Source organism: Myxocyprinus asiaticus, chromosome 46, assembly GCF_019703515.2.
Source record: "Myxocyprinus asiaticus isolate MX2 ecotype Aquarium Trade chromosome 46, UBuf_Myxa_2, whole genome shotgun sequence".
In the NCBI taxonomy this organism is placed as follows: domain Eukaryota; kingdom Metazoa; phylum Chordata; class Actinopteri; order Cypriniformes; family Catostomidae; genus Myxocyprinus; species Myxocyprinus asiaticus.
In genome coordinates this window covers 9,373,416-9,397,070 of record NC_059389.1, presented here as the reverse complement: position 1 = coordinate 9,397,070, position 23,655 = coordinate 9,373,416, and the positions used below count along the sequence as shown (strand labels likewise).

General features: G+C 39.0%; 1 protein-coding gene across 2 annotated transcripts; it reads left to right on the top strand.

The window, feature by feature from the left end:
- Positions 1-774: 774 nt before the first annotated feature.
- Positions 775-23,020, top strand: LOC127435902 (kelch-like protein 25). Of its 2 annotated transcripts, XM_051689699.1 has the most exons (4): positions 793-909; positions 3,065-3,175; positions 5,583-7,430; positions 22,077-23,020. In XM_051689699.1, the coding sequence occupies exons 2-3, from the start codon at positions 3,112-3,114 to the stop codon at positions 7,394-7,396; spliced, it is 1,878 nt and encodes a 625-aa protein (XP_051545659.1). In that variant the 5' UTR covers positions 793-909; positions 3,065-3,111; the 3' UTR covers positions 7,397-7,430; positions 22,077-23,020. The 2 variants fall into 2 exon arrangements, with proteins under 2 accessions (XP_051545660.1, XP_051545659.1); XM_051689700.1 differs by lacking the exon at positions 3,065-3,175 and having other exon boundaries at positions 775-909.
- The last annotated feature ends 635 nt before the right edge of the window (positions 23,021-23,655 follow it).

Here is a 23,655-nt window from a genome sequence, read left to right as displayed (position 1 = left end):
GAGAGAATTTCCATTTTTGGGTGAACTATCCCTTTAAAATTTCAGAGATGTAAATGCAAGCAAAACAGATATTAAGTGTGTTCACTGAAGCAGGGTCTAATGCAGTTTTTTTGTATATAATGCATTTATGATTATCAATTTTATACTATTTTAATTAATTGTATATCTTTTCAGGCGGTAAACAGTGTTGGTACGTTTTCCTTTGTCAAAGCTGTGAATACAACAAATCCACTAGATGGAGCTTTAAGGCAATTCATTGAAAATCTCCTCACTTCACAATCTTATGTAGGCTACACGTTGATAAATAAAAAATAAACTTAGTGCTACAGATTGCCAAACAGAGTTTCATTTGTTTTATGAATAAATCATCAGTAGGCTATGCTAAATCCATAATATAAATCAAATAAGCCATGTTTAAAATTAAGGACTATTTTTCAGTTGCAACCACAAATTTTACTGGTGATGATTATTTAGCATTGACAATTTTGTGATTGTTTTCCTATTAAGTATATAAAAGCATGTATAAGGTCCAATTTCATTGCATTTTTCTTATTGTTTTGATGCGCTGTCATCGCTTACAGCAATGCTCCTCCCACGATTCAACCATTGGCTGCTTCGTACAGAATTCAGAGCCGACGTTCAGGCTGAAACATTTCTATTGGCTACATTTTGTATTTGCATAAAATCTCAGGTCGTGATTGGTGAAAGCCACGTCAATCATTCTCTAAAGCAATTTCCCCCGCTTTTGGATTTTACCTACAGCAAGACTCCACAGTTTTTCATCAGTGAGGACTGGAATGTGAACAAAGTGACTGCTTCAGCTAGCCGCGTGGTGAACAAAACTATGATTCATTCACTGATCACGAAACGTCACAACGTCAGGATTTGTCACTAGGCGCTCAGAACACAGTAAGTATATATTTATTTAAAAAAAAAAAAAAAAAAAAAAAAACATATATTAGTGTAAGGAGCTTCAAATGAGTAATACTAACCAACATCTGCACTGTTCTTCCTCTGATTTTGGCAGAGCTGGAATTGGAAAAGCCAATACACTAGTCAGGATTAGATGTGAGCTGGAAAGGGACTGGTGTCCACCTTTCGCTCCTTACAGAAGGAAAAATGCGTGTAAAGCGGAAGATAACGATCGCTTACAGGGAGTCCAGGGTTCTTAGTTGTCAGGAGTTTGTCAGTCTTTCTTCTGCATGCCAGTACAACCGAGGTAGGGGCCGTTCACACCGAACACGTCCATGCGTAAAAAAATAAAATAAAATCTACAAGCAGCGCAGCGAATAGATTAGAACGCAGGTGTTTTGAGACGCGTTGAAGTTATTTTTAATTGACACGGCGTCTAAAGAACAGAGAGACGCGACGCAACGTTCAACTCTAGCGCATGTTTACACAAAACTAAAAAAACAGCGTGTGCGGTGTGAACGGCCCCTTACGACGCTCCGCTAACAGCATTAGCTCTTCTCATTCACGTTGTCGTTACTGAGCGGTCTCCGCAAGTTGTAGCGCAGCTAAATATGTTTTCGTGGGTTTACAATGTTTGTTGTGTTCTTAAAATGACAGTTTTCCTCAGATTTATTTATCTAGTTATTCAGGTGTCTTTTTACACTTTTTGATGGGACTAGCGAGCTGGCTAACTAGCTTGAGTCACTATCTGTTTCACGAGCGTCTCGTATCGCAGAAAATAGCACTTGTTTACTTCGAAAATGGCTTATTCTTTGCGTTATTTGCTTTAATCTGTTATCTCCTCGCCTGTTCACGTTAAAGCACCTTATAGAGTCTGAGGAGACGATGGGAAACATTTTTGTTGTATTTTTAACAAGTTTGTTAAAGAACACCTTAAAAGACAATTTTCACAGTAATGAAAAAAACAAGTTTGTGACATAAAAGTCAGGGAATAGTCTAAATGTGTCATCCATGACCTCAGGGGTTCATTTTAAACAGTGGTAGCCTATGTGAAGTTGCACATTCCAGTTGTTTATTTGCATTGGTCAAAGTTCAAGTCAACAAGCTCCAGTTTAATCTCATATTGGCTGCTGATTACTTTTGCAAAGGTTACATGACCATTACATTAAAATCAAATTTGCCTTAGCTGCTCACCTGTTATAACATACATGCATACATACTTTACACGTCATACTTAATTGAATTCTACAATTATATGACATAAGAATCCACATTCATAGCTGTCTCTCACCCTATCAAGTATTTCAAAATACTCAAATTTCTCAGAAATGAGGGAAGTGACCACATCTGGCCAACAAACCATTAAAACATAGACTATTCTTTAAGAGTATGCCAGCAAACCCAGTCGACATGCTGTAGCATTTACATTCTGTATATTTAGGATGTTTATTTAGGAAGAGCATGAAGCCAAACTCTCAAGCGTCTCTGATTTGTGCCAATCCAGTTGATAGGAGTAGTCTATAGAGTAGTTCTGTGAACAGACTGCATGCAGGACGGTGATCCATTTCGCTTTTTAAAATGAGTGAGATTGCCTGCTTTTGACTTTCTACAAATACATTCACTAAAAAAAAACACCTCTCACCCTCTGCCTTTGCCGTAGCCTAGCTAAAATACAGCACTGGAATACAAACATATTCAGTGAAAAGAACCAGGAAAGGCTATTTAGTCAGAGGAGTCGGGATGTTTACAGAGGAAGAACATTCAATGGATGAAAAACCTTTGCGCTCTTATGGCGTGCTGGTGAGAATATCCGCATGGATAGGTAGTTTGTTCACATTCAGTGATTCAGCAACTTTGGCATGGCTCATGCTGTTGTTAAGTGATGGTTACCATGGGAGATGGGATGAGCTACACAGGAACTCCAAGGCAGTTTCATCAAGCTGTGAAATAATAGCCACACTACTTTTTCAGCTCTATCTTTTTGATTCAGCCACAAATCTGACCACAAGACCACTGTCGTGGAAATGTGATATTTAGGCCATTGTAATGACTGCAGAACTGTCACGAGGTTGCTCATTATATTCACGGGGAGGGTGTGGAAAAAAGTTACATGTCTTTATGCCATTCTTTGTTCCTCCATGGCCCTTTAAAGGACAACTCTGTCAGCCTGTCCTATTGAGGGGACGCTTTTTGGGACCAATGCAGACCCCCCCTCAGTTCCTCACTGTCAGTGCCTGTGCGTGGGTCAGCAGTTTTTGTCGCTGTAAGTGGTTTTTAGACACCTGCTTGCCCGCCTTTCTGTTGTTCACTCATCAACAGCCCTGCATCCAACCCCTCTTCCTCCATACCAGCCTCCTGGTTGCCCTTATCCCTCCTGCATACCTTTCTGCACGGATAGCTGTGACCTTGCATCCTTTGTGGTCAACCTCTGGCATTGTGATTCATGTCAACCTAAGAGCGTGATCCATAAAGTCCCCACTGATGTTTGTGCATGCTTGCACCCTACAATAATCTCAAACAACGTGGGTTAAAGAATCCAGTTTTCATGTAAGCACATTCCCTCACACAAAGAGCCACTGGTAACATTGAATACTTGCTGCTGAAACATTAATCTCAAAACGGCAGACAGTTTTACACCTTTAAGGGAAAACTGTCTGGATTTCACCAAATCATGTGCTTCAGTGAATCATAAAAGCAAATCTGACCAATCAAAACACTTGATGGTTGTTATGTGTATTTGACAGGAAAATCCTGACAGTTTATTTAAGTCAAGCAATGCAACCTGTGCTTTGTAGCCTTGGGATTAACTGTCTCAGCTGTTTAAACCTACCTAACAAGTTCATATGAATCACTTTGAATCATTTGCATGCAAGTCTTTTGTACCATTAGGGCATCATAGTGAAATCAAATGAAAGCTAGCAGGTTTTCTAAAGTGAGAGAGGCTTTTTGTACTATATATAACATTTGGAAAATGCTCGTGAAATATTAGGATTGTTTCCTTTGTCTCATTTATCTTTCCCAAAAAGGTTGTTGGTTGATTTATAGGGATTTTAGGGTTGCATTTTCCTCACTGAAATACTTCATTTAGCTACACGTATCTCATTGAGAGGAGTCTGATTTTTACTTTTATTTTTTTCTGAAAACATACATATTTACGTGTGCAGTTATTTTATTTTTTAATAGAAAAGTAAGGTTGTTGGGCGCATAAACCAAATACTTTTCAGAATATATAAATAGTTTAATTGTTATTGATGCTCTCCTTCTTTTATGATTGCTTCATACTTTCAATCATTCATAAAAAAAATTTGATTTAACAATATCTTGACAACATTTGATTCAAACTATTGAATACTATTGAATAGGTACAACATTCTGAACAGTATGCTGTTGTGAATTTATATTTTATATAAGTGCTCATAGTACCAATGATACCATTGGTTTTCTTACATAATGCTATAGATTCTGTTTGCTGAATACTTAAAGGATTACAGAGTCATTGCACTCCAAAATCTACTACAATCTGTCCACATAAAACATGACAATCAAAAACTCAGTTGATTAATTGTACTTTGTGTTGGCTTAAGAGTGTTAAAAAGGGATTACAATTTTCAGCTCCTCTGAACACTTGTGGAATGAACAAAGTTCAAAGGACTTAGCTGTTAGCTTAGTTTTGATTACAGAAGGGACTTTTTATATCTTTCTTTGTGCAAAATTTGTCTTTCATACATGTCAACCTCTAAAATAAAATAAATCATTGAAAATGGCATTCAGGTGGTAAATGAACAGCCTCTGTCCAAAAAAGAAGCTTACTCAGATTTACTTAATAAGATTATTCCGTTTTTAATTTCATAGTAGGACCATAAAAACACCAAGACCGCATTTAAGCAAATGCTAAACATCCAAGATTAATAGTTATTTTATATTCAGCCGAAAATGTGGCACTAGCCTGCTGTGAAATTTTTGTTGATACAGTACCATATTGTACATAACCACTCTCTCAGTTGCGGGGCATAAACATTACATTTACTTTAATGTATGATCTACATCACCTGGGTGCACAGATACCATTTTTTCTCTCCCGATCCGTTCGTTACCTGAACTCAGTATTGGCCGATACTGATCCCGATCCAATTCCAGTATTGTTGTTTTTTCTTAGTCAGTGTGTGTGTGTGTGTGTGTGTGTGTGTGTTGTTTGTGTGGAACTGATTGGAGGTACTCTTTTATATTTAAAGAAACAAAAACATAACTACACATTATTTCATTATATAAATAAATAAAACATTACATAAAGAAACATGTAGCCTATTAAGAAAAACTTTATTTTTAAATTAAGTGAGAGTTGAAAACAGCAGCGCGTCATCAGCCCACACGTGCTGTGTGTGTGAAACTCAACAGAGCACCCCTCATTTAAATGCACAAGTCATATGTAATACTATTATAGTGCTTCTGTGGTTCTTTTATGCCATTTTTGAAGCATGATGATAACAACCGTGACTAACACACAGTATCGGATTTGGATTGGGCTCATCAACCAATAACCGATCCAGTTTAAAAGGTCAGTATCGAAGCCAATACCAATCCAGGTATCAGATCGGCGCATACCTACTGTAAACTGTCATGCGTTGTACTGAAATGAACTCTCTAACTCTCTAAATTTTGTATTTCTCTAGTTCAAGATATTGGGACCAGTGAAAATTTGGACGTGCCGGAAAAGATGTCAGTCAGCGTCCATGAAAACCGCAAGTCAAGGACAAGCACGGGCTCCATGAACATCTCGCTGTTCCACAAGCCCTCTCATCCAGACAGTGTGCTCACCCACCTTAATACCCTCCGCAAACAGTGCATGTTCACAGACGTAACACTATGGGCAGGCGACCGCTCCTTTCCCTGCCACCGAGCTGTGCTTGCAGCTTGCAGTCGATACTTCGAAGCCATGTTCAGCGGTGGTCTCCGTGAGAGTCTTGACAACGAGGTTAACTTTCGTGACAGTGTGCACCCGGAGGTTCTGGAGCTGCTACTGGACTTTGCTTACTCCTCACGTGTCATCATCAACGAGGAAAATGCAGAGTCACTTCTTGAGGCCGGAGATATGCTGCAATTTCACGATATACGTGATGCTGCAGCAGAATTTTTGGAGAAGAACTTGCATTCGTCTAACTGCTTGGGGATGATGTTGCTCTCGGATGCCCATCAGTGCAAACGCCTTTATGAGCTCTCGTGGAGGATGTGCCTCATCCACTTTGAGACTCTTCGAGACACTGAAGACTTCTGTGGCCTCTCCAAAGACAAACTTCTGGATCTCATCCTTAGTGACGAGCTGGAGATTGAGGATGAACAGATTGTGTTCAATGCTGTCATGCGCTGGGTTAGGTATGATCTAGACAGTCGCAGAGACTACCTTCCCGAGTTGCTGCGAGGAATACGTCTAGCGCTGTTACCTTCAGAGTGCCTCATTGAGGCTGTGGCATGTGAGGAACTTGTGATGTCAGATAAAAGGAGCAGACAGATTGTTGACGAGGCCATGCAATGCAAGAAGAAGATTCTTCAGAACGACGGAGTCGTCACTAGCCCCTGTGCAAGACCTCGCAAATCTGGACACACGCTACTCATTCTTGGGGGCCAGACGTTTATGTGTGATAAAATCTACCAAGTGGACCACAAAGCAAAAGAGATCATCCCCAAATCAGATCTTCCTAGTCCCAGGAAGGAGTTCAGTGCATGTGCCATCGGCTGCAAGGTTTACGTGACCGGAGGAAGAGGGTCAGAAAATGGGGTGTCAAAGGACGTTTGGATATATGACACGGTACATGAAGAATGGTCTAAAGGGGCCCCCATGTTAATTGCACGATTTGGTCACGGTTCAGCTGAACTTGAAAACTGCCTTTATGTTGTTGGGGGTCACACGGCTATAGCAGGTGTCTTCCCGGCCTCCCCCTCAGTGTCCCTTAAACAGGTTGAGCGTTACGACCCACTAACCAACAAGTGGACAATGATGGCACCACTTAGGGATGGTGTCAGCAATGCAGCAGTGGTCAGTGCCAAGCTAAAACTCTTTGTGTTTGGTGGAACAACCATTCACAGGGATAAGGCCTCAAAGGTCCAATGCTATGACCCAGTTGAGAACCGTTGGACCATAGCTGCTGAGTGCCCACAACCGTGGAGATACACGGCCGCTGCTGTTCTCGGCAGTCAGATATTCATAATGGGCGGTGACACAGAGTTTACGGCTGCATCCGCTTACCGATTTGACTGTGAGACCAATCAATGGACGCGTGTTGGTGACATGACCTCTAAAAGAATGAGCTGCCATGCTGTGGCCTCTGGTAATAAACTCTATGTGGTTGGCGGTTACTTTGGGACACAGCGGTGTAAAACCCTGGATTGTTATGATCCGACATCGGATAGCTGGAACAGTATCACTACCGTGCCTTATTCACTGATTCCAACTGCATTTGTCAGCACCTGGAAGCATCTTCCTGCCTAGTTGCCTCCAATTTAAGAGAATGGAGCTGATCTGGGTAAGAATTTAAGCATCTTTTTAATTTTTATGTGATCAATTTAAATTTGTGTACTAAAATGATTGTTCTGTCATATCTATATACACACACACACCAGAATCGTTTTGTATTGCAGGTGCTTTCTTTCTCAAAGCACTCGGGGGCTTGTGAGTGTTTTCAGTAGGGCTGCAACTAACGATTATTTTAATAAATGACTAATCTAACGATTTAATGATTCAATTCAATTAACTAATCTATGATTCAATAAGTCACGAGCCATCACGTTATCTATCTAGCTGCAGCAAGCATGCGTGCTCAAGGGATGAGCGTTCCCATGAGAGTGTGCATCAGCCAGGAGCAGTTTCAATCTCTCCCCCTTAGATCGGGACACTTTGCACAACTCATAGAAGAGGCGCTGACCGCACAGAGAAATGCCAGTTTCAGAGTATGTAATTATTTACATGGCCTGCTTCCTTATTATTTGAACCTTAATAAAGCTGTAATGCATTATAGCTCTGCTTATTTCACAACAAGAGTGCTTCTGTATTTACTTATTTTGTATAATTCCATCATATTTTGCGATCTACATCACCTGAAGCTGTTTGGAAAGTTTAGAGTGCATCTGGACTGTGAGCTATGTAATTCTTCCTCTCCAGTCAGGCACGAGCTGCAGGGCTGCTCTTACGTGTCATCATTAGAGTTTCATATGATCTCATGTTACATTAAATGAGATCAAACGACTATTCGACAACGGAAATTATTGTCGAAAATGTTTTATTGTCGACGTTGTCAACTAATTGTTTTTAGCCCTAACTGCAGACGTTTGTAAATTGTTCCCAAGGATGAACCAGATTTTTTTTTTATAATTAATAATTGTATTTATTTATCACACATTATACATTTGCACATATACAGTGAAATTCTTTTTTTCACATATCCCAGCTAAGCTGGGGTCAGAGTGCAGGGTCAGCCATGATACAGCACCCCTGGAGCAGATAGGGTCAAGGGCCTTGCTCAAGGGCCCAACAGTGGCATCTATGGCAGTACTGGGGCTTGAACCCCTGACCTTCTGATCAGTAACCCAGAGCCTTAACCACTGAGCCACCACTTCAGACTTGTGAATTTTTTTTTTTTTTCCTGATGTCAAGAAAAGAGACATTGCGTTTGAAGGTAGGCCTAAAATTACATCCACAGGTACACCTTTAATTCAGTACACCTCCTATCAGAAGCTAATTGGCTACACCTTTAATTGTCTAAAGGCTTGACATCAATATCTGGAATTTTCCATGCTGCTTAAAGGCACAGTTAACTTAGTGTATGTAAACTTCTGACCCACTGGAATTGTGATATAATCAATTAAAAGTGAAACTATCTGTCTGTAAACAATTGTTGGAAAAATTACTTGTGTCATGCACAAAGTAGATCTCAACAACTTGCCAAATCTATAGTTTCCTAACATTAAATCGGTGGAGTTTTAATGTTTAAATTTGTTTAAATGACTTCAGCCTGAGTGTATGTAAACTTCTGACTTCAACTGTATACGTATGTGGAAAACATGACTTGAGTATTTTAAACTTGCATATAGTCTATACTGTTTTACTGATAAACAATGTTAAGGCCATGTTGAATGTGTGCCCCTGCCTGTTTAAGTAAGAGTCTGTGATACATATTTATTTTGGGATTGTGTTGGTTTGTTTTGGTATGGGGAAATGGTATTCATTTTATTTGTTCAGGTCTTGAAAAAGGTCTTAAAAAGTCTTAAAGCAGCAACCCTGTTTTAGGTAGAGGAGTACTGAATTCAGCAGGCTGCCGACATTTACACATACACTGATGAGCCAAAAAATAATGACCACTCACAGGTGACGCGAATAACGTTGATCATCTCCTAATAAGGCCACATGTCAAGGTCTGGGTAGATTAGATGGTAAGTGAACATTCAGTTCTCATAGTCAACGTGTTGAATGCAGGAGTAAAGACCTGAGCCACTTTGACAAGGGCCAAATTGTAATGGCCAGACAACTGGGTCAGAGCATCTCTGAAACGGCAAGGCTTGTGGGGTGCTGCCGGTCAGCAGTGGTTTGTACCTACCAACAGTGGTCCGAGGAGGGACAAACCACAAACTGGCGACTGGGTGTTGGGTGTCCAAGGCTCATCGATGCGCTAGGGCAACGAAGGCTATCCCATCTGGTCCGAACCGACAGAAGGTCTACTGTGGCACAAGTCACAAAAAAGTTTTATGATGTTACGGGAGGAATGTGTCACAACACACAGTGCATCGCACCCTGCTGCTTATGGGGCTGTGTAGCCGCAGATGGGTCAGAGTGCCCATGATGACCCCTGTCCACCATTGAAATTGCCTACAATAGGCACACAAGCATCGGAACTGGACCTTGGAGCAGTGGAAGAAGGTCACCTGGTCCAATGAGTCCTGTTTTCTTGTACAACACGTGGATGGCTGTGTACGTGTGCACCATTTACCTGGGGAAGTGATGGCACCAGGATGCACTGTGGGAAGACAACCATCTGGTGGAGGGAGTGTGATGCTCTGGGAAATATTCTGATGGGAAACCCTGGGTCCGGCCATTCATGTGGATGTCAATTTGACACGTGCCACCTACCTAAACATTGTTGTAGACCTGGTACACGCCTTCATGGCAGTGGTATTTCCTGATGCAGTGGCCTCTTTCAGCTGGATAATGCACCCTGCCACACTGCACACATTGTTTAAGAATGATTTGAGGAACATAATGAAGAGTTCAAGGTGTTGCCCTGGCCTCCAAATTCCCCAAATCTCAATCCGATTGAGCACCTGTGGGATGTGCTGGACCAACAAGTCCGATCCATGGCGGCTCCACCTCGCAGCTTACAGGACTTGAAGGATCTGCTGTTAATATCTTGGTGCCAGATACCACAGAACACTTTCAGGGGTCTTGTAGAGTACATGCCTTGGCGGGTCGGCGCTCTTTTGGCAGCACATGGAGGACCAACAGCATGTTAGGCAGGTGGTCATAATGTTTTGGCTCATAGGTGTAAACAGTGATATCTGTCAAGATAACTGCATGCCAAAATGCTAAACTCAGCTTGGCAGCCCTCTTTGAAAGCAGCTGACTGCTCCCATCTTACTAAGGGTTTCAAGAACTATGGAGCAAGGAAGAGAAAATGAAGTGTTAAACCATCTGGATGTCTAGCAAACAGATTCAACAATATTCTAGAGCAGTGGCTGTCATTGAAGTGTAATATCAAGAGCGTTTAAGGTTGAGGCTTCAACATCTCTTGAGTTCTAGATCCTGTTTACACCTGGTTTTAAGATGCAGTTTGGGCGATCCAATCACAAGTGGACAGGCAAGATACATAATAATTTACACCTGGTCACTTGTATTCAGATTTCAAGGGGAGGGACTCTAATTTCATGACGGCATACATCAATCATAACGGCAGCGAATTACTGTATGATTATAAAGTGCTAAAAATTAAAAGTGTAAAAAATGGTGCAGCATTTATCTTAATTATTCTTGCATTTAATTGAAGCACAAATATGATATTAAGAGCAGAATTCTGAGTTATTTTAGTGGTGTACTTGTATTTACTGTGCTTCAGTGTGTGCTTCTCATATGTGTTGATATCAGGCACACTGAAAAAGTTCTGTGAAGTTCTTGTGCAAGTACATGTATTTGCTTTTTAAAATGTTCCGATTGAATGGTTATTTCCTCTTAGGGCTGGGCGATATGGCCAAAAAATAAAATCTTGATTTTTATCAAACTTATGGCCGATTCATGATTCACGATTCGATTGTTCAACTTTTAAATGTACTTCAACATGGTTCAAATTATATGTTCTTTATTAGAATGCAAGGCAATCTGGTTAGAGAAATCCAAGTTCTTTTCATTATAGGAAACAAAGGTGTGCAAGAAAAATTTACAAATGCACCACAGGGGGAAGTTTTCAACAGAGTGTAAATGTAAAATAAATTAAAATCTAAAACCCAGATGTTCAGAAATAATAGAATAAGAAAACTGCAAAATAATTCTTAGCCAGTGTAGGTATTCATTTGATCTAAACCATGTCTGTCTAGAAAGTTATCTATAAATCAATATCTATAAATTATCAAGTTTATCTAGAAAGTACTCATTGTATATCAAACAATTTGTGTGTATATTCATAAACCCCTGCAGATAGAGATGCGTCCTCTAGCGGTTCACGCTGAGCAGCGCAGGAATATGAAATAATTTATCATTACAGTTCAACTAGCAAAGTTTGTCAAAAGGATCACTTGCCAAATGTTGGCTATAGATACAGTACACTTGAAACATGTCACATAACAAAGCAATCATTAGCGAACTATCTGAATCATCATGGCAAAAGGAGCGGCGGATGTTTGATTCTCCCATATAGAGCCTCTCCATGATTTGAAATGGAGCGCCCATAACGGTCATGTAACTAATGCATTTTATGGGTATAAAGAAAAGAAAGGAGACCGTTCGTCAACATGCACACGCCGAGGTCAGTGATGGTCTTAAGCCGGTGTATACCTGCATGATGGACAAAGCTGAGCTATAATCACACTGTGTACAATTGTACTGGGAATAATACCGCTGTCTTTTATATCAGGATCCGTTCATTTGGAGCGCGCCACACACGTGCAGCTGATCAGATTGGGAGTGGCATTAAGACAAGTGCTATGAATTCTTTTTCTCTTCCTTATTCAGCCTTTGGTGGATTTACAACATATCAGAATTTAGTGTTTGCAATATTTTTGGCAAAATCTTGAGTTAAAAAAAAAAAATAAAATTGGTCAAAACGCAAATTCTAATTAATCGGAAAACCGCCCAGCCCTATTTCCTCTTAATGCCACATGTTACCGGTAAAGTTTTAAACTCTTTTTTTTTTTTTTTTTTTTTTTTTTAGCACAGTGGTTGATTATAAAGTGGTGTGTAGTGGTGAGTAGGCCGTGCTTTGCTGCTGTTCGAATGCATTTAAAGGAATGATAGTTTACTCTACAAGCCCAATGTGGTCACATGTGTTCGACCACATTCAACCACATCTGAATGTGGTTGAAATGAACAAATCTCAAAACGTTTTGGAGCCCGTTTACACCTGTCTTAAGCATTGTCCCGTTTCAAATGGATCACCTAAAATGCATCTTAAAACCAGGTGCAAACAGGGCCTAAATCAGGATCAGTATGACACATTTACACTAGTGAGCCATTGAAATATTGATTGATGATCTGCATTGCATAGCCTTTTCTGTCAGTTGGCTGTAAGGGAGAGCGAGAGAGCACAGAGTGCTTAATCACTGTAATTACAGATTGCAGCCAGTGACTCAGTGAGGAGAGATTTAGGATGAGAGTACTTATTGTTGCTGGAACAGCGATAAAAGCGCATTTGTTTCCCATCAAATGTACAATTTAAGCAATACGCCATTATTATGTTTTTAAAATATCTGCTCTGCTTAGATTATTAATAAATTATAAAAAATGTCACAACCAAGAAAACAAACACTGCAGCAGTTTTATTTTCATTTTTCAGTTTTATTTTACTATCAAACAAAAGCATTAGCAAGTATGTAATGCTAAGAACTATTTTGCATTATAATTTAAATGTTTAATGCATTGTTTATTGTCTATATGAATAACATTAAGCTTGGTTCAGATGGCCTTCAGTAGGCAATTAGATTGTCTTATGCCATCATAATCCATCATCTCTTGTCTGTCAGCACTTAAAAAGAATAGGGCTAATAGGCTATTACAGACTAACAATTTTTTTGCTTAAACCGCCATTCTAAGAATAAAGTCAGAACGTTTACATGCACAGTTATAATTCATCTACAGTGTTTTTTGCATAGTCAAGCTGTAGTCTTCATCTGTCTGTCCAATTATACATGACAGTGCATAATCGAATATTTGAAGGAAGTATGTGAATACCCCAGGTTAAATGCACTTTGCACATCACCTCTGCCTTTCGGAGCATGCATGTGCATAATGCCGATAAACATTTAAACATGCTGGACGAAGTCAAACTTCAGTTGCATTATCTAGGTCTGGCAGTCCGACTTGATATGATTTCAGTCGGACTATTTAAAAAAGACTAATTATCATTTTTGTCTGACTGAAATTAAACTTTTAAAGTATACTTACTAAGTGATGGCATGCATGCTTATTTGTTTATGTTCATACAGCAAACATAGTTTCTCCTATGGGACAACATTGGCGATCATTTGACCCTAATGTTTTGGAATTGTTTGTGTCTCATAGCATACACAGTGCTTTCACTGAGGCCTCCAAATTAATGCGTCAAAACAGTTAGCTAAACACCTCTCACTTGTGTCACTTGGATAAGGCTGCCTAGGGAGGGACCAGAGCTGTCTCATTGCAGCCCCTGCTGATTATAAAATGATTACTTCTGTGAGTAATCATTAACACTCTTCACCAGCCAGCTCCTCCGTTCGCACCACAAGCGCTTCGTTTCACATAGAAGCAGGTGGCCCAGCAAAAGCTGGGTTTTATAATTAGCCCCAGGGGGCACAAAATCAGAATGTCCGGAGGACACCCTGGCAGGTCTGCTGGATGTTACCATCCGCTGTGCTGCAGTAATGTCCACAGAAGGTGAATAAGCTCGGTTGAATGTGCTGCAACAGCTGGGCTCTCCCATTTATCGTTTTTTCCCCTGTTCAGCTTTTTACTTCACTTTGGATAACAGCACCTTTGGTGGCAGATGAAACCAAAGGCTGGATGTTTTGGTGAAGCAGTTCTCCCGCCATGAAGAATTAATAGAGGTGAGCAGTGTAGGCAGCCCGGCACGATGGTCTCGCTCTTAAAATACCTGATGGTCTCCATTGTGGAATGGCTCCATGTGTCATTATGAAAAACAAAACATAGAGAGGAATGATCTTCATAAATGATGTAGAGGCTGGTGCAGGGTTGGGATTCCACTTTCATTCTATTAATATTTAAAAAACTGCAGCAGCCCAGGTGAAGGAGAGGAGTACCTGAATGGAATTCATTTCAGAAAGTTGTGCAAAGACCCTTTATCATTTTGAATCACGGGTTAATTGAACCCCACTGTCTAAATCTGACATTATTAGTCATAATGAGATAGGCTTGCTGAAAACCATGTATTTGTACATCGAGTTTCACAATATAGTTATACACATGTTTTTCTAGAGACTTTTGAGTTTAAATAAAGAAGCTTTCAATGTCTGATAATGGAGGATGTCCACAAAATGAAAAGGATTTTATGTACTGTAAAGCTTGTATTTCAGCTTGTATGTCAGTTCATTATTTTTTTTATTATTTTTTTTTTTTCAGTTAAGCTATGAATTGGTGAAAAAAATTCAGTCATTAGAAATATACAGAATTCATGAATTATTAAAGCGTATATTTATTACAATATATTTTTGTACATATTTATTTTCTGTCTTGTACACTTTATAACTTGCTAAATTGTTTTAAAGAGCCCATATTATGCTAATTTACAGGTTCATGATTTTATTTTGGAGGTCTACTAGAATAGGTTTACATGCTTTAATGTTCAAAAAACACATTATCTTTCTCATACTGTACATTTCTGCTAAACCTATTTTCATCCTTCAAGCGCTCTGATTTAGGTCCTGTTTCTTTAAAGCCCCCCTTTCCGAAAAGTTCAGTCTGCTCTGATTGGTCAGCTGGCCTAGTCTGTTGTGATTGGTCAACTGCGTAAAGCGCATTTCAGAAATGTAACGCCCCTTACCATAACTGAGTTTCAGGATTCCTTAACAGCTGTAAACACTATTGTAACTATGGTAACAATGGCATCGGTTTTTGCCGTGCCAGTTTGAGTCCGAGTCCGATAATGTAAATTTAGAAAAACAAGCTGATCGACCTGAACCACCTTCGCAAGCACGACTTGAGCAGGATGTTTCACAGTTGTAAGTTTTAATTTTGTAGCTTTCTTACAAGTACACTGTTGATTATTGTGAACCAAACAAAGCTTCAAGTAAAAGACACATAGTGCATCTAAGTTAGACATCTTTTGCTGAAATGGGTGTAGCCAAACTTTTTTCGTCAGAGCTATGAACGGAGAACAGAGGCTTACTCCCGGTTGGACATTACCGGCGGTATTAGAGAGTTAGTGAGCAAGTTAGCCATGGACAACCGTGGATAGCGGCCGTAACATTACAGCTTGTATTTATATAATTATATAAGACCTTGAGATCGACCATTTTGTTACTCAGTTTTAGGTAAAAGCCGGCCCACAACTGAATAGTAAACCTTTACCAAAACAATAACATTACATAGCACTACTGTGGATTGCACGTTTAAAATGACCGTTTGTAAAAATAAATCCATCTCCACACTTGATTACTATTCATGATAGTAAGAACGACAAACAATCTGCATAATTCTACACAATTGTAGGTATAAGTGGGCCTGCAGCTGATTACCAAAACTATTTCAACACAATAACATTAGCTAGCAGGTTAGCAGAGGCCTACAGTTGTGCACTGGGTGTACACCATAGCTACAACACAAAACTCCGCATTTGAACTCTCGGTAGCAGAGAAATCCACAAATAATCAAACATACTTACAGGTTGTGATCCTGAAGCGCCAGATTGTCTCAACAAAGTGGGAACTGCACCATCTTTCAGGAGTAACCGTCTTGAAAATCCGGCATTGGTTGTGGTTGAACTGCTAAATAATTAAAATACATTTTAACCACTAATTCTTCAATTCGTCTGCCTTTGGAAGTCCAAACAAAGAGGTTTTGCTTTTGCAGTGAAGAAAACAGCGTCTTCTCAACATAGCGACAACACTAAACCAACTCATTGTGGTGGGCGGGCCAAAGTAGCTCTTAGGCAGGCATTATGCAAATGTGTTACATAGTGACATAGATACTTTACGGAAGAGATGGCTGGACTACAAACCAGGTGTTTCTTGTAGTTCTTGAGCAGTATTGTCTGTGGGAGAGAATAACTCCCTTTTGTGTGGACTTTGTGCTTTGTAACTTTACAGACCTTTTACATGCACAAAAAGCTATATTACACACTAAAGGAAAGGTAAAATCCCAAAAAGCATAATAGGGCCTATTTAACATCAATTATAAGGCACAGCACCTCTGATGTGATAACTGAAGTGCAGGTTATGGAAATGCAACTTTATTAGCCTTACATTAGCTCAGTTGTCCTTGCATTGCAATCTGTGATGGGCTTAGCTGATAAAGTATCAGTCTGCCAAAGTGTGTTTATTTATTTTTTATAAGGCCTATAGTGGAACACTTGGAATAAAACTTTACATGTAAAGAAAAGATTGTTGTAAAGTTTGAAGTTTATATTACCAAGGCCTGTTAGATGTCTTGTAGCAAGGATGTGGGTTTTGAAACATCATCCTCATAGTATCGATCAGGGATCTTCAACCTTAGGCACATTTGCCACCATTGGAAAATGCTGGTATTGGAAGTATATTGCATCTGCACGAAAACCATTCATTGAGCTGCATGCAGCCCACTGAAGAGTGGATACATTTACTTGAGCGACCCGCTTAATAGTCGTTCCATTTACTTGCTTGACCCACTGAGAGTGTGCCACAATACTGCACAAACCAGAAACTGATACGTTGCCCTAACAGTGGATCATGCCAGTAAAAGAATATGCTGTCCTGTGAGTTGCACAGTGCGGTTCAGTTGCAAAAGCACAATCCCACTTGCATATACATTCCTTTGTGCTCTAAAAACATTAGTTTGTAAACAAGGGTATGTTAATTTCAGTGGATTTCAGAGCAGTTGTTACCACCTAGACAATGAGCATGTATGTGGAAATGTGCATTAAATATACAGATAAGCACTCTATTGTATCCACTTTGTACAGTACAGTTCAGTGTGAGGCTGTGTCCCTTGAGTGACTATGCAACTCCCAGTACTTAAGTTTAACAAAGGTCTTTCTCTGCATTACACTTTGACATTGGCCTTCTCAAACCACTTCTAATCTGAAATCTGTTAGCATTTGCATCTTTAATGTCAGAAGAAATGTGACAGTGTATTTTTCCTCAAAGTGACAACTGTTTCAATGGTCAGAAGAAATGTTATTTAGTCCAACTGCCCACATAACAGAGTTTTGAGATTATGTGTTGTATGCTCAAGTAGAAGTCCACTATTTTTTTAAATCCATATTTTAATTTTATGTTTGACAAAGCCCATATGACGAAGGCACTTCCAATGGAAGTGAATGTGGCCAGTCCATGAACATTCAAATACAAATAATTTAAAAAGTATAGCCAAAATATGTAAACATTATAAGTTTGTTTACATGATGTTGTTGTGTTAAAATTGCTTACTTACCATATCAGTGTAAAGTTATACCCAATATTACAACCTTATTGCCAGCACAACACAACATTGGTAAACCTTATAAGACATTTTATCACTAAAATCATGTAGAACAGAGATTCTATCACATTAGAGTCATGTTAACACGTATAATGTTTACATCTTGTGGCAATACTTTTGAAACGGTGTGTATTTGAATGTTTATGGACAGGTCCCATTCACTTACAGTTTAAGTCAGAAGTTTACATACAATTAGGCTGAAGTCAATAAAACAAATTTTTTTAACCACACCACTGATTTAATATTAGCAAACTATAGTTTTGGCAAGTCGTTTAGGACATCTACTTTGTGCATGACACAAGTAATTTTTCCAACAATTGTTTACAGACAGATTGTTTCACTTTTAATTGACTATATCACAATTCCAGTGGGTCAGAAGTTTAAATACACTATGTTAACTGTGCCTTCAAGCAGCTTGGAAAATTCCAGAAAATGATGTCAAGCCTTTAGACAATTAGCCATTTAGCTTATGATAGGAGATGTATTGAATTGGAGGTGTACCTATGGATGTATTTTAGTGCCTCTTTGCTTGACATCATGGGAAAATCAAAAGAAATCAGCCAAGACCTCAGAAAAAAAGGGACTGGTGCACTTCACAAAATAGATGGCATCATGAGGAAGGAAAATTATGTGGATATATTGAAGCAGCATCTCATGACATCAGCCATGAAGAAAGCTTGGTTGCAAATGGGTCTTCCAAATGGACAATGACCCCAAACATACCTCCAAAGTTGTGACAAAATGCCTTAAGAACAACAAAGTCAAGGTATTAGAGTGGCCATCACAAAGACCTGACCTCAATCTGATAGAAAATATGTGGGCAGAACTGAAAAAGTTTGTGCGAGCATGGAGGCCTACAAACCTGACACAGTTACACCAGTTCTTTCTGGAGGAATGGGCTGAAATTCCAGCAACTTATTGTGAGAAGCTTGTGGAAGGCTACCCAAAACGTTTGACCCAAGTTAAACAATTTAAAGGCAATGCTACCAAATACTAACAAAGTGTATGTAAACATCTGACCCACTGGGAATGTGATGAAAGAAATAAAAGCTGAAATAAATCATTCTCTCTACTATTATTCTGACATTTCACATTCATAAAATAAAGTAGTGATCCTAAATGACCTAAGACAGGGAATGTTTTCTACGATTAAATGTCAGGAATTGTGAAAAACTGAGTATATTAGTGTATGTAAACTTCTGACTTCAACTGTACATTGCAAGTGCCTTACTGTAACTGATTTTTAAATAAATGACAGACGAGTTTAAACTATTTTTGTGGTAATCAATATAATGCCACAAATGCTGTCGATTGTGCTTAATTTGTATTGAACTTGGAATATTCCTAAAGGAATATTCAGGACCTTTTCCAATTTTTTTCAATGTACCTTATAATCAGTTGTGCGAGTGGTCTTTATGTTTAAATCTATAAAGCTGGATTTAGCTTTATGATAATGATTTAGCAGGGCTTGAATTTGTTTACAGATGTTCCAGGTAAAGAGAATGGGAAATATGCAGGCATGACATAGTGTTGGCCTGTCATGACACCCCTTTAGACTTTGCTTTAGCACATGCAACATGTCATCAATAGGACTTAGTTACTGCCTTTTCTGTCAACCGTGCAGTTTCATTAGGCAGCATTGTGTTCCACTAATCCAGGTAATTTGCCAGTTGGAACAGTCCTGACCTCTTGCCAAACACCACAACTGACCACCCCATTCCCTAAAGGAGGGGTCTTTAGACAAACTAAACCAGCTAATTGTTTTGCTGTGGTAGAGTCCATAAATCGGATTGGGCAATTTTAATCTGATCTGTCTTTGTGGCATGCATGTTACCGAAGCAGGAAACATGATGTTTTGGCAGAGTCCACGGTTCTACCAACTGGTGGCAAAAGGCTGAGTAGCAAAAGCCTGGATTTTCCATGAGGCTCATCTGCACTGACCCAGCCAAACACTGACACATTGGGGTAAAGGCTGGATAAGCTTTGCCTGGTCGACATGCACTGTTTAAACTAGCTGTGGATTTACGCACTCAACCGTGCATTTACCACAGTGGTGCTCTGTTTCCTGGAATAAGGCTGGCTCACTGTAATCAGTCCTTAAATGTATCCCCTATCATCAGTGCATTAGGCAGTAATGCTACATCCACTTGAACCCCCCAGTCTAGACAACAATGTCTGGTCTTGATAAGCATGGGTCTACTGTAAATTACATGTTATAATAGACAAAAAATAACTATTCTCGTTTACAGGACGTAACATTTAGCATAAAGTGTTATGCTGTATCTGGCATACAAGGCAAACAAGCATTGCATTTTAGCTTTTCAATTGATGCATCAATGCCATTTTTGATGCAGGCTTTGAAATTGTTTTATTGTTGTGGCGTAACACCCTTAAAACCTCTAAGGGGAGGGATTAGCATTAAATTGGAATGTTCAAAACACGTCAAGGTGATGAGAATTGAATTAGAGGCAGTTAAACATCGTTGGGCGAGCTGCACTGGTGGGATATGAAGCCGATATGAGAGATTGATTTTAAGTCTTCAGTATAAGCATTGGGATGTTGAGAGGGCATTGGGGGAAAGCTAATTTAAAGTGCTGCAAGACTCAAATCCCATCCTCTCTCCACGGACACAACAACAGACAAGGTTCAAAGGTTCACTCATGCTTCAAGATTCAGTCTGCTATTTTGTCCAAGCCATTTTTAAAGGTTTAAGGTTGAGGATTCAAAAGTAATTTCTCCTGTCTTACATTGTTTCACTTGTTTTGTGGTTTGTTTTTCCTGTATTTTGCAGAAGTACATTCATTCACAGTCCTTTATTCAGAACAATTGTGCTACGAATTTGTTCTGTACAACATTTGTTCCTGCTGTTTTCACAAGCCCTCCAATGTTGTAACACATTAGCCAGCGCAACACACACATTTCCCAACATGTCTGATTTACAGTATCTCTCTGCCAGGAATTTGTCTAGATTACTAGAGAAAAATACTTTGCCTAAATTATTGAATCTCGATTCTCAAAACCAGTCAAGAAATGTCCAGGTCAAATGTCAACTCATTAACTTTAACTTTACAACACATTGTCATATCAACAACCATCCAGTCAATACTCTATATCAAGTCTTACAAGTCTTAAGTACACATAACAGTATCAGTTTTTGGTTCATTTAGATTCAAACAGGACAAAATGAAAGAACAAGTGGATAAGAGTCATTCTTCGGGATGTAGTGCTTTTGATTTTTTTTGCTGTTTAGATTCAAAATAATCGACTCACAAGAGTCATTTGTTGGGCAGTCAGGCCACACTGGTAGCGCTGTATGTTTCGCATTGCTAATTTTATAGCGGTGTCATTGTCACTGAATGGTAGTGTAGGAAACACAGCAGAAGAATGCACGTTGGACAACCATTAACGGAACAAAGTTATGAAAATCATTCAATCATTAAAAAATCAAACCAGTTCTGAATAAGAACTGGTTCTTGGTTCCAAACACTAATTAGGACACTTCAATATTTTTTTGCATTGTGACATTCAAATATTATTTTCAAGACAATTATAAGCACATTTTACCCTCCAATTCTCATTACTGTAATGCACCTGGAATGTTCTAATTTTTAATGATGATTCTTATTACGGTAGTAGTCATTTATTATTACCGTATTACTGTAAAAACTGCTTTACACTGTGTTTTTAGAAGGCAGTACAACAGATGCTACCATGATGTATGAATACTTTTTATATTAATCTTTTTTCATGTTAGAATATGAGACTTTATATTTCACATTAAAGTAATGAGGGGTTTAATGAGCTTAATTGTCCTGAAAATAACAGCATAATGTAAAAAATCTTAAGAATCCTCTTAGTAGACTTTCTGCTAAGTATTAAAAAAAATCTCTTGATTGTTGGGGTAAAATGTGACCCTCTTATTTAGAATTGACTGCTTGCCTTAAGTTTTAACCTGGATGATTGATTTTTCCACCTTCACATAAAAGCAGCTTTGGTGGTAGAGCTCAGATTTTGTTTCCCTGTCCCCAATCAAAATCAAAACCCTAGATTCTCACCAACATTTTTCAGAACAAAACATCAGAAACTACAAACCACCAGGCTCATTTTCCCAGAAAAGCCATGTTTTTGTTGATAGCTGCTGAGGTGGAAGATAGAACTGAGGTACCTTTCTCCCTTTTCCTCTCAGTCAATTTAAATGGCCTCCTGCATTTGCATCAAGTTGGAGAGCAGTGAATGGTTTCAAATTACAGTGTTTGACTTTGTGCTTCCTGTAAATCTGGTTTTATACTGTGCCCGTCTCTCATTGCAGGTGCAATGGTCTTCTGGCTACACTGAATGGAGGACAGCAGAGCTGGATTGTCATTGGCTGGCCTGAAGCACCTCTGCTTGGTGGGTGTGGTGTGGCTGCAGTCGGTCACGCCACTCTGCAGGGCGCCTCTCGAAAACAAACCAACCATCCATTGCAGAGAAGAGCTGAAACATCTTTAAAAATGAAGCCTTGTTGTGGCCAACAGCACAAATTTGTCTAAACCCATGCTTGACCTTTGCCAAATTCAGAGGCACAATGGCACAATAACCTTTTGCACCAATCTCTGCTTTATTACATGGGTCTTTTTAGGTACATGTCTTTACAAAATTGTTTGTCATGGTTGCAGCCTATCGAGGTCAAGAACATTCTATTTAGTGAGCTCAGTAATATGGCTTACTGAGTGAACGGTGAAAAAAAAAAGAAAAAGACTTAAGCAAAAGCATGATTTGCTTCATGAATCCTTCTTTACTATAACTGGCAGCACAGCAGGTCTACATTTGTGTTCCATTGCTTCCAAACACCTTATGGATACTGTGTTAACTTGACATGCTCAACTAAACCAAGTTTAAACATCTACATGTTCAGAACGTCCCTATGGGAAAGTGCAAGTTTACTTAAGTAGGATGTGAAATGCCTGCGGTATTTCTATTTAATAAGTATCTGTGAAATAGATTTTTACCTGGGACTTGTATAGATTCCATAGCACAATGCACTATCAAGGACTTCCTCTCATTTTAAGATTTCTCAGATTGTTGAAGATATAAAAATTTGATAAATGCATTTAATTTATGTGTTTGTGAAAACAAAAAAATTGCACATGACACAACAAGTATCACTTTGGATGATGAGGGTATTGATGTTTGTTATCGTTTTTTCCTCTATCCTCGGATTTTAAAGATAGATAGTGATAGTTCACCCTAAAAATAAAATTCACCCTAATGTCATCCATACTGGTGTGACTTACTTTCTTATCTGAAACACAAAACTAGATGTTTTAATGAATATTGCATTTTCATGCAAGAACTTGCATCAAATAACGATGCAATTTATCACGTGAACATGCATGCCAATGTGAACAATCTTCTCTCAAACCACTCATGAATGCTAAACAGCCAAAGATTGTCAATGAAAAATGACTTAAATTGCATGTTGTTTCTCCAGTACTTATCGTATGTCGTCAGAAGACTTGGAATATGACAGGAGTTGCATGGTCTACTTTCATGATACATTTGGTTCCTTTATTTATTTTTTGCTGTAAAGTGAGACACTATCCACTGCCATTGAAAAGATGGCCCATGATATTCATTGCAACATCTAATATTGTGTTCCGCATAAGTAAGTCAAATGTGTTTGGAACATCAAGACTCGGGTTAGTAAATTAGAACAGAATGTTAGTTTTGGGGTGAAGTACTCTTAAGAATGACCACAATTCTGAAGTGAAGGAATGTTTGTCTTGCTCACTTAGAGTCTTACAGACTCTTGACAATTTTGTTGTGGGGGAGTTCCATATTTCATACTAAATGACTCACCTTTCCATTTGAAAGGGACATTTTGGGATTATGCAGCAGATCCCACTGGC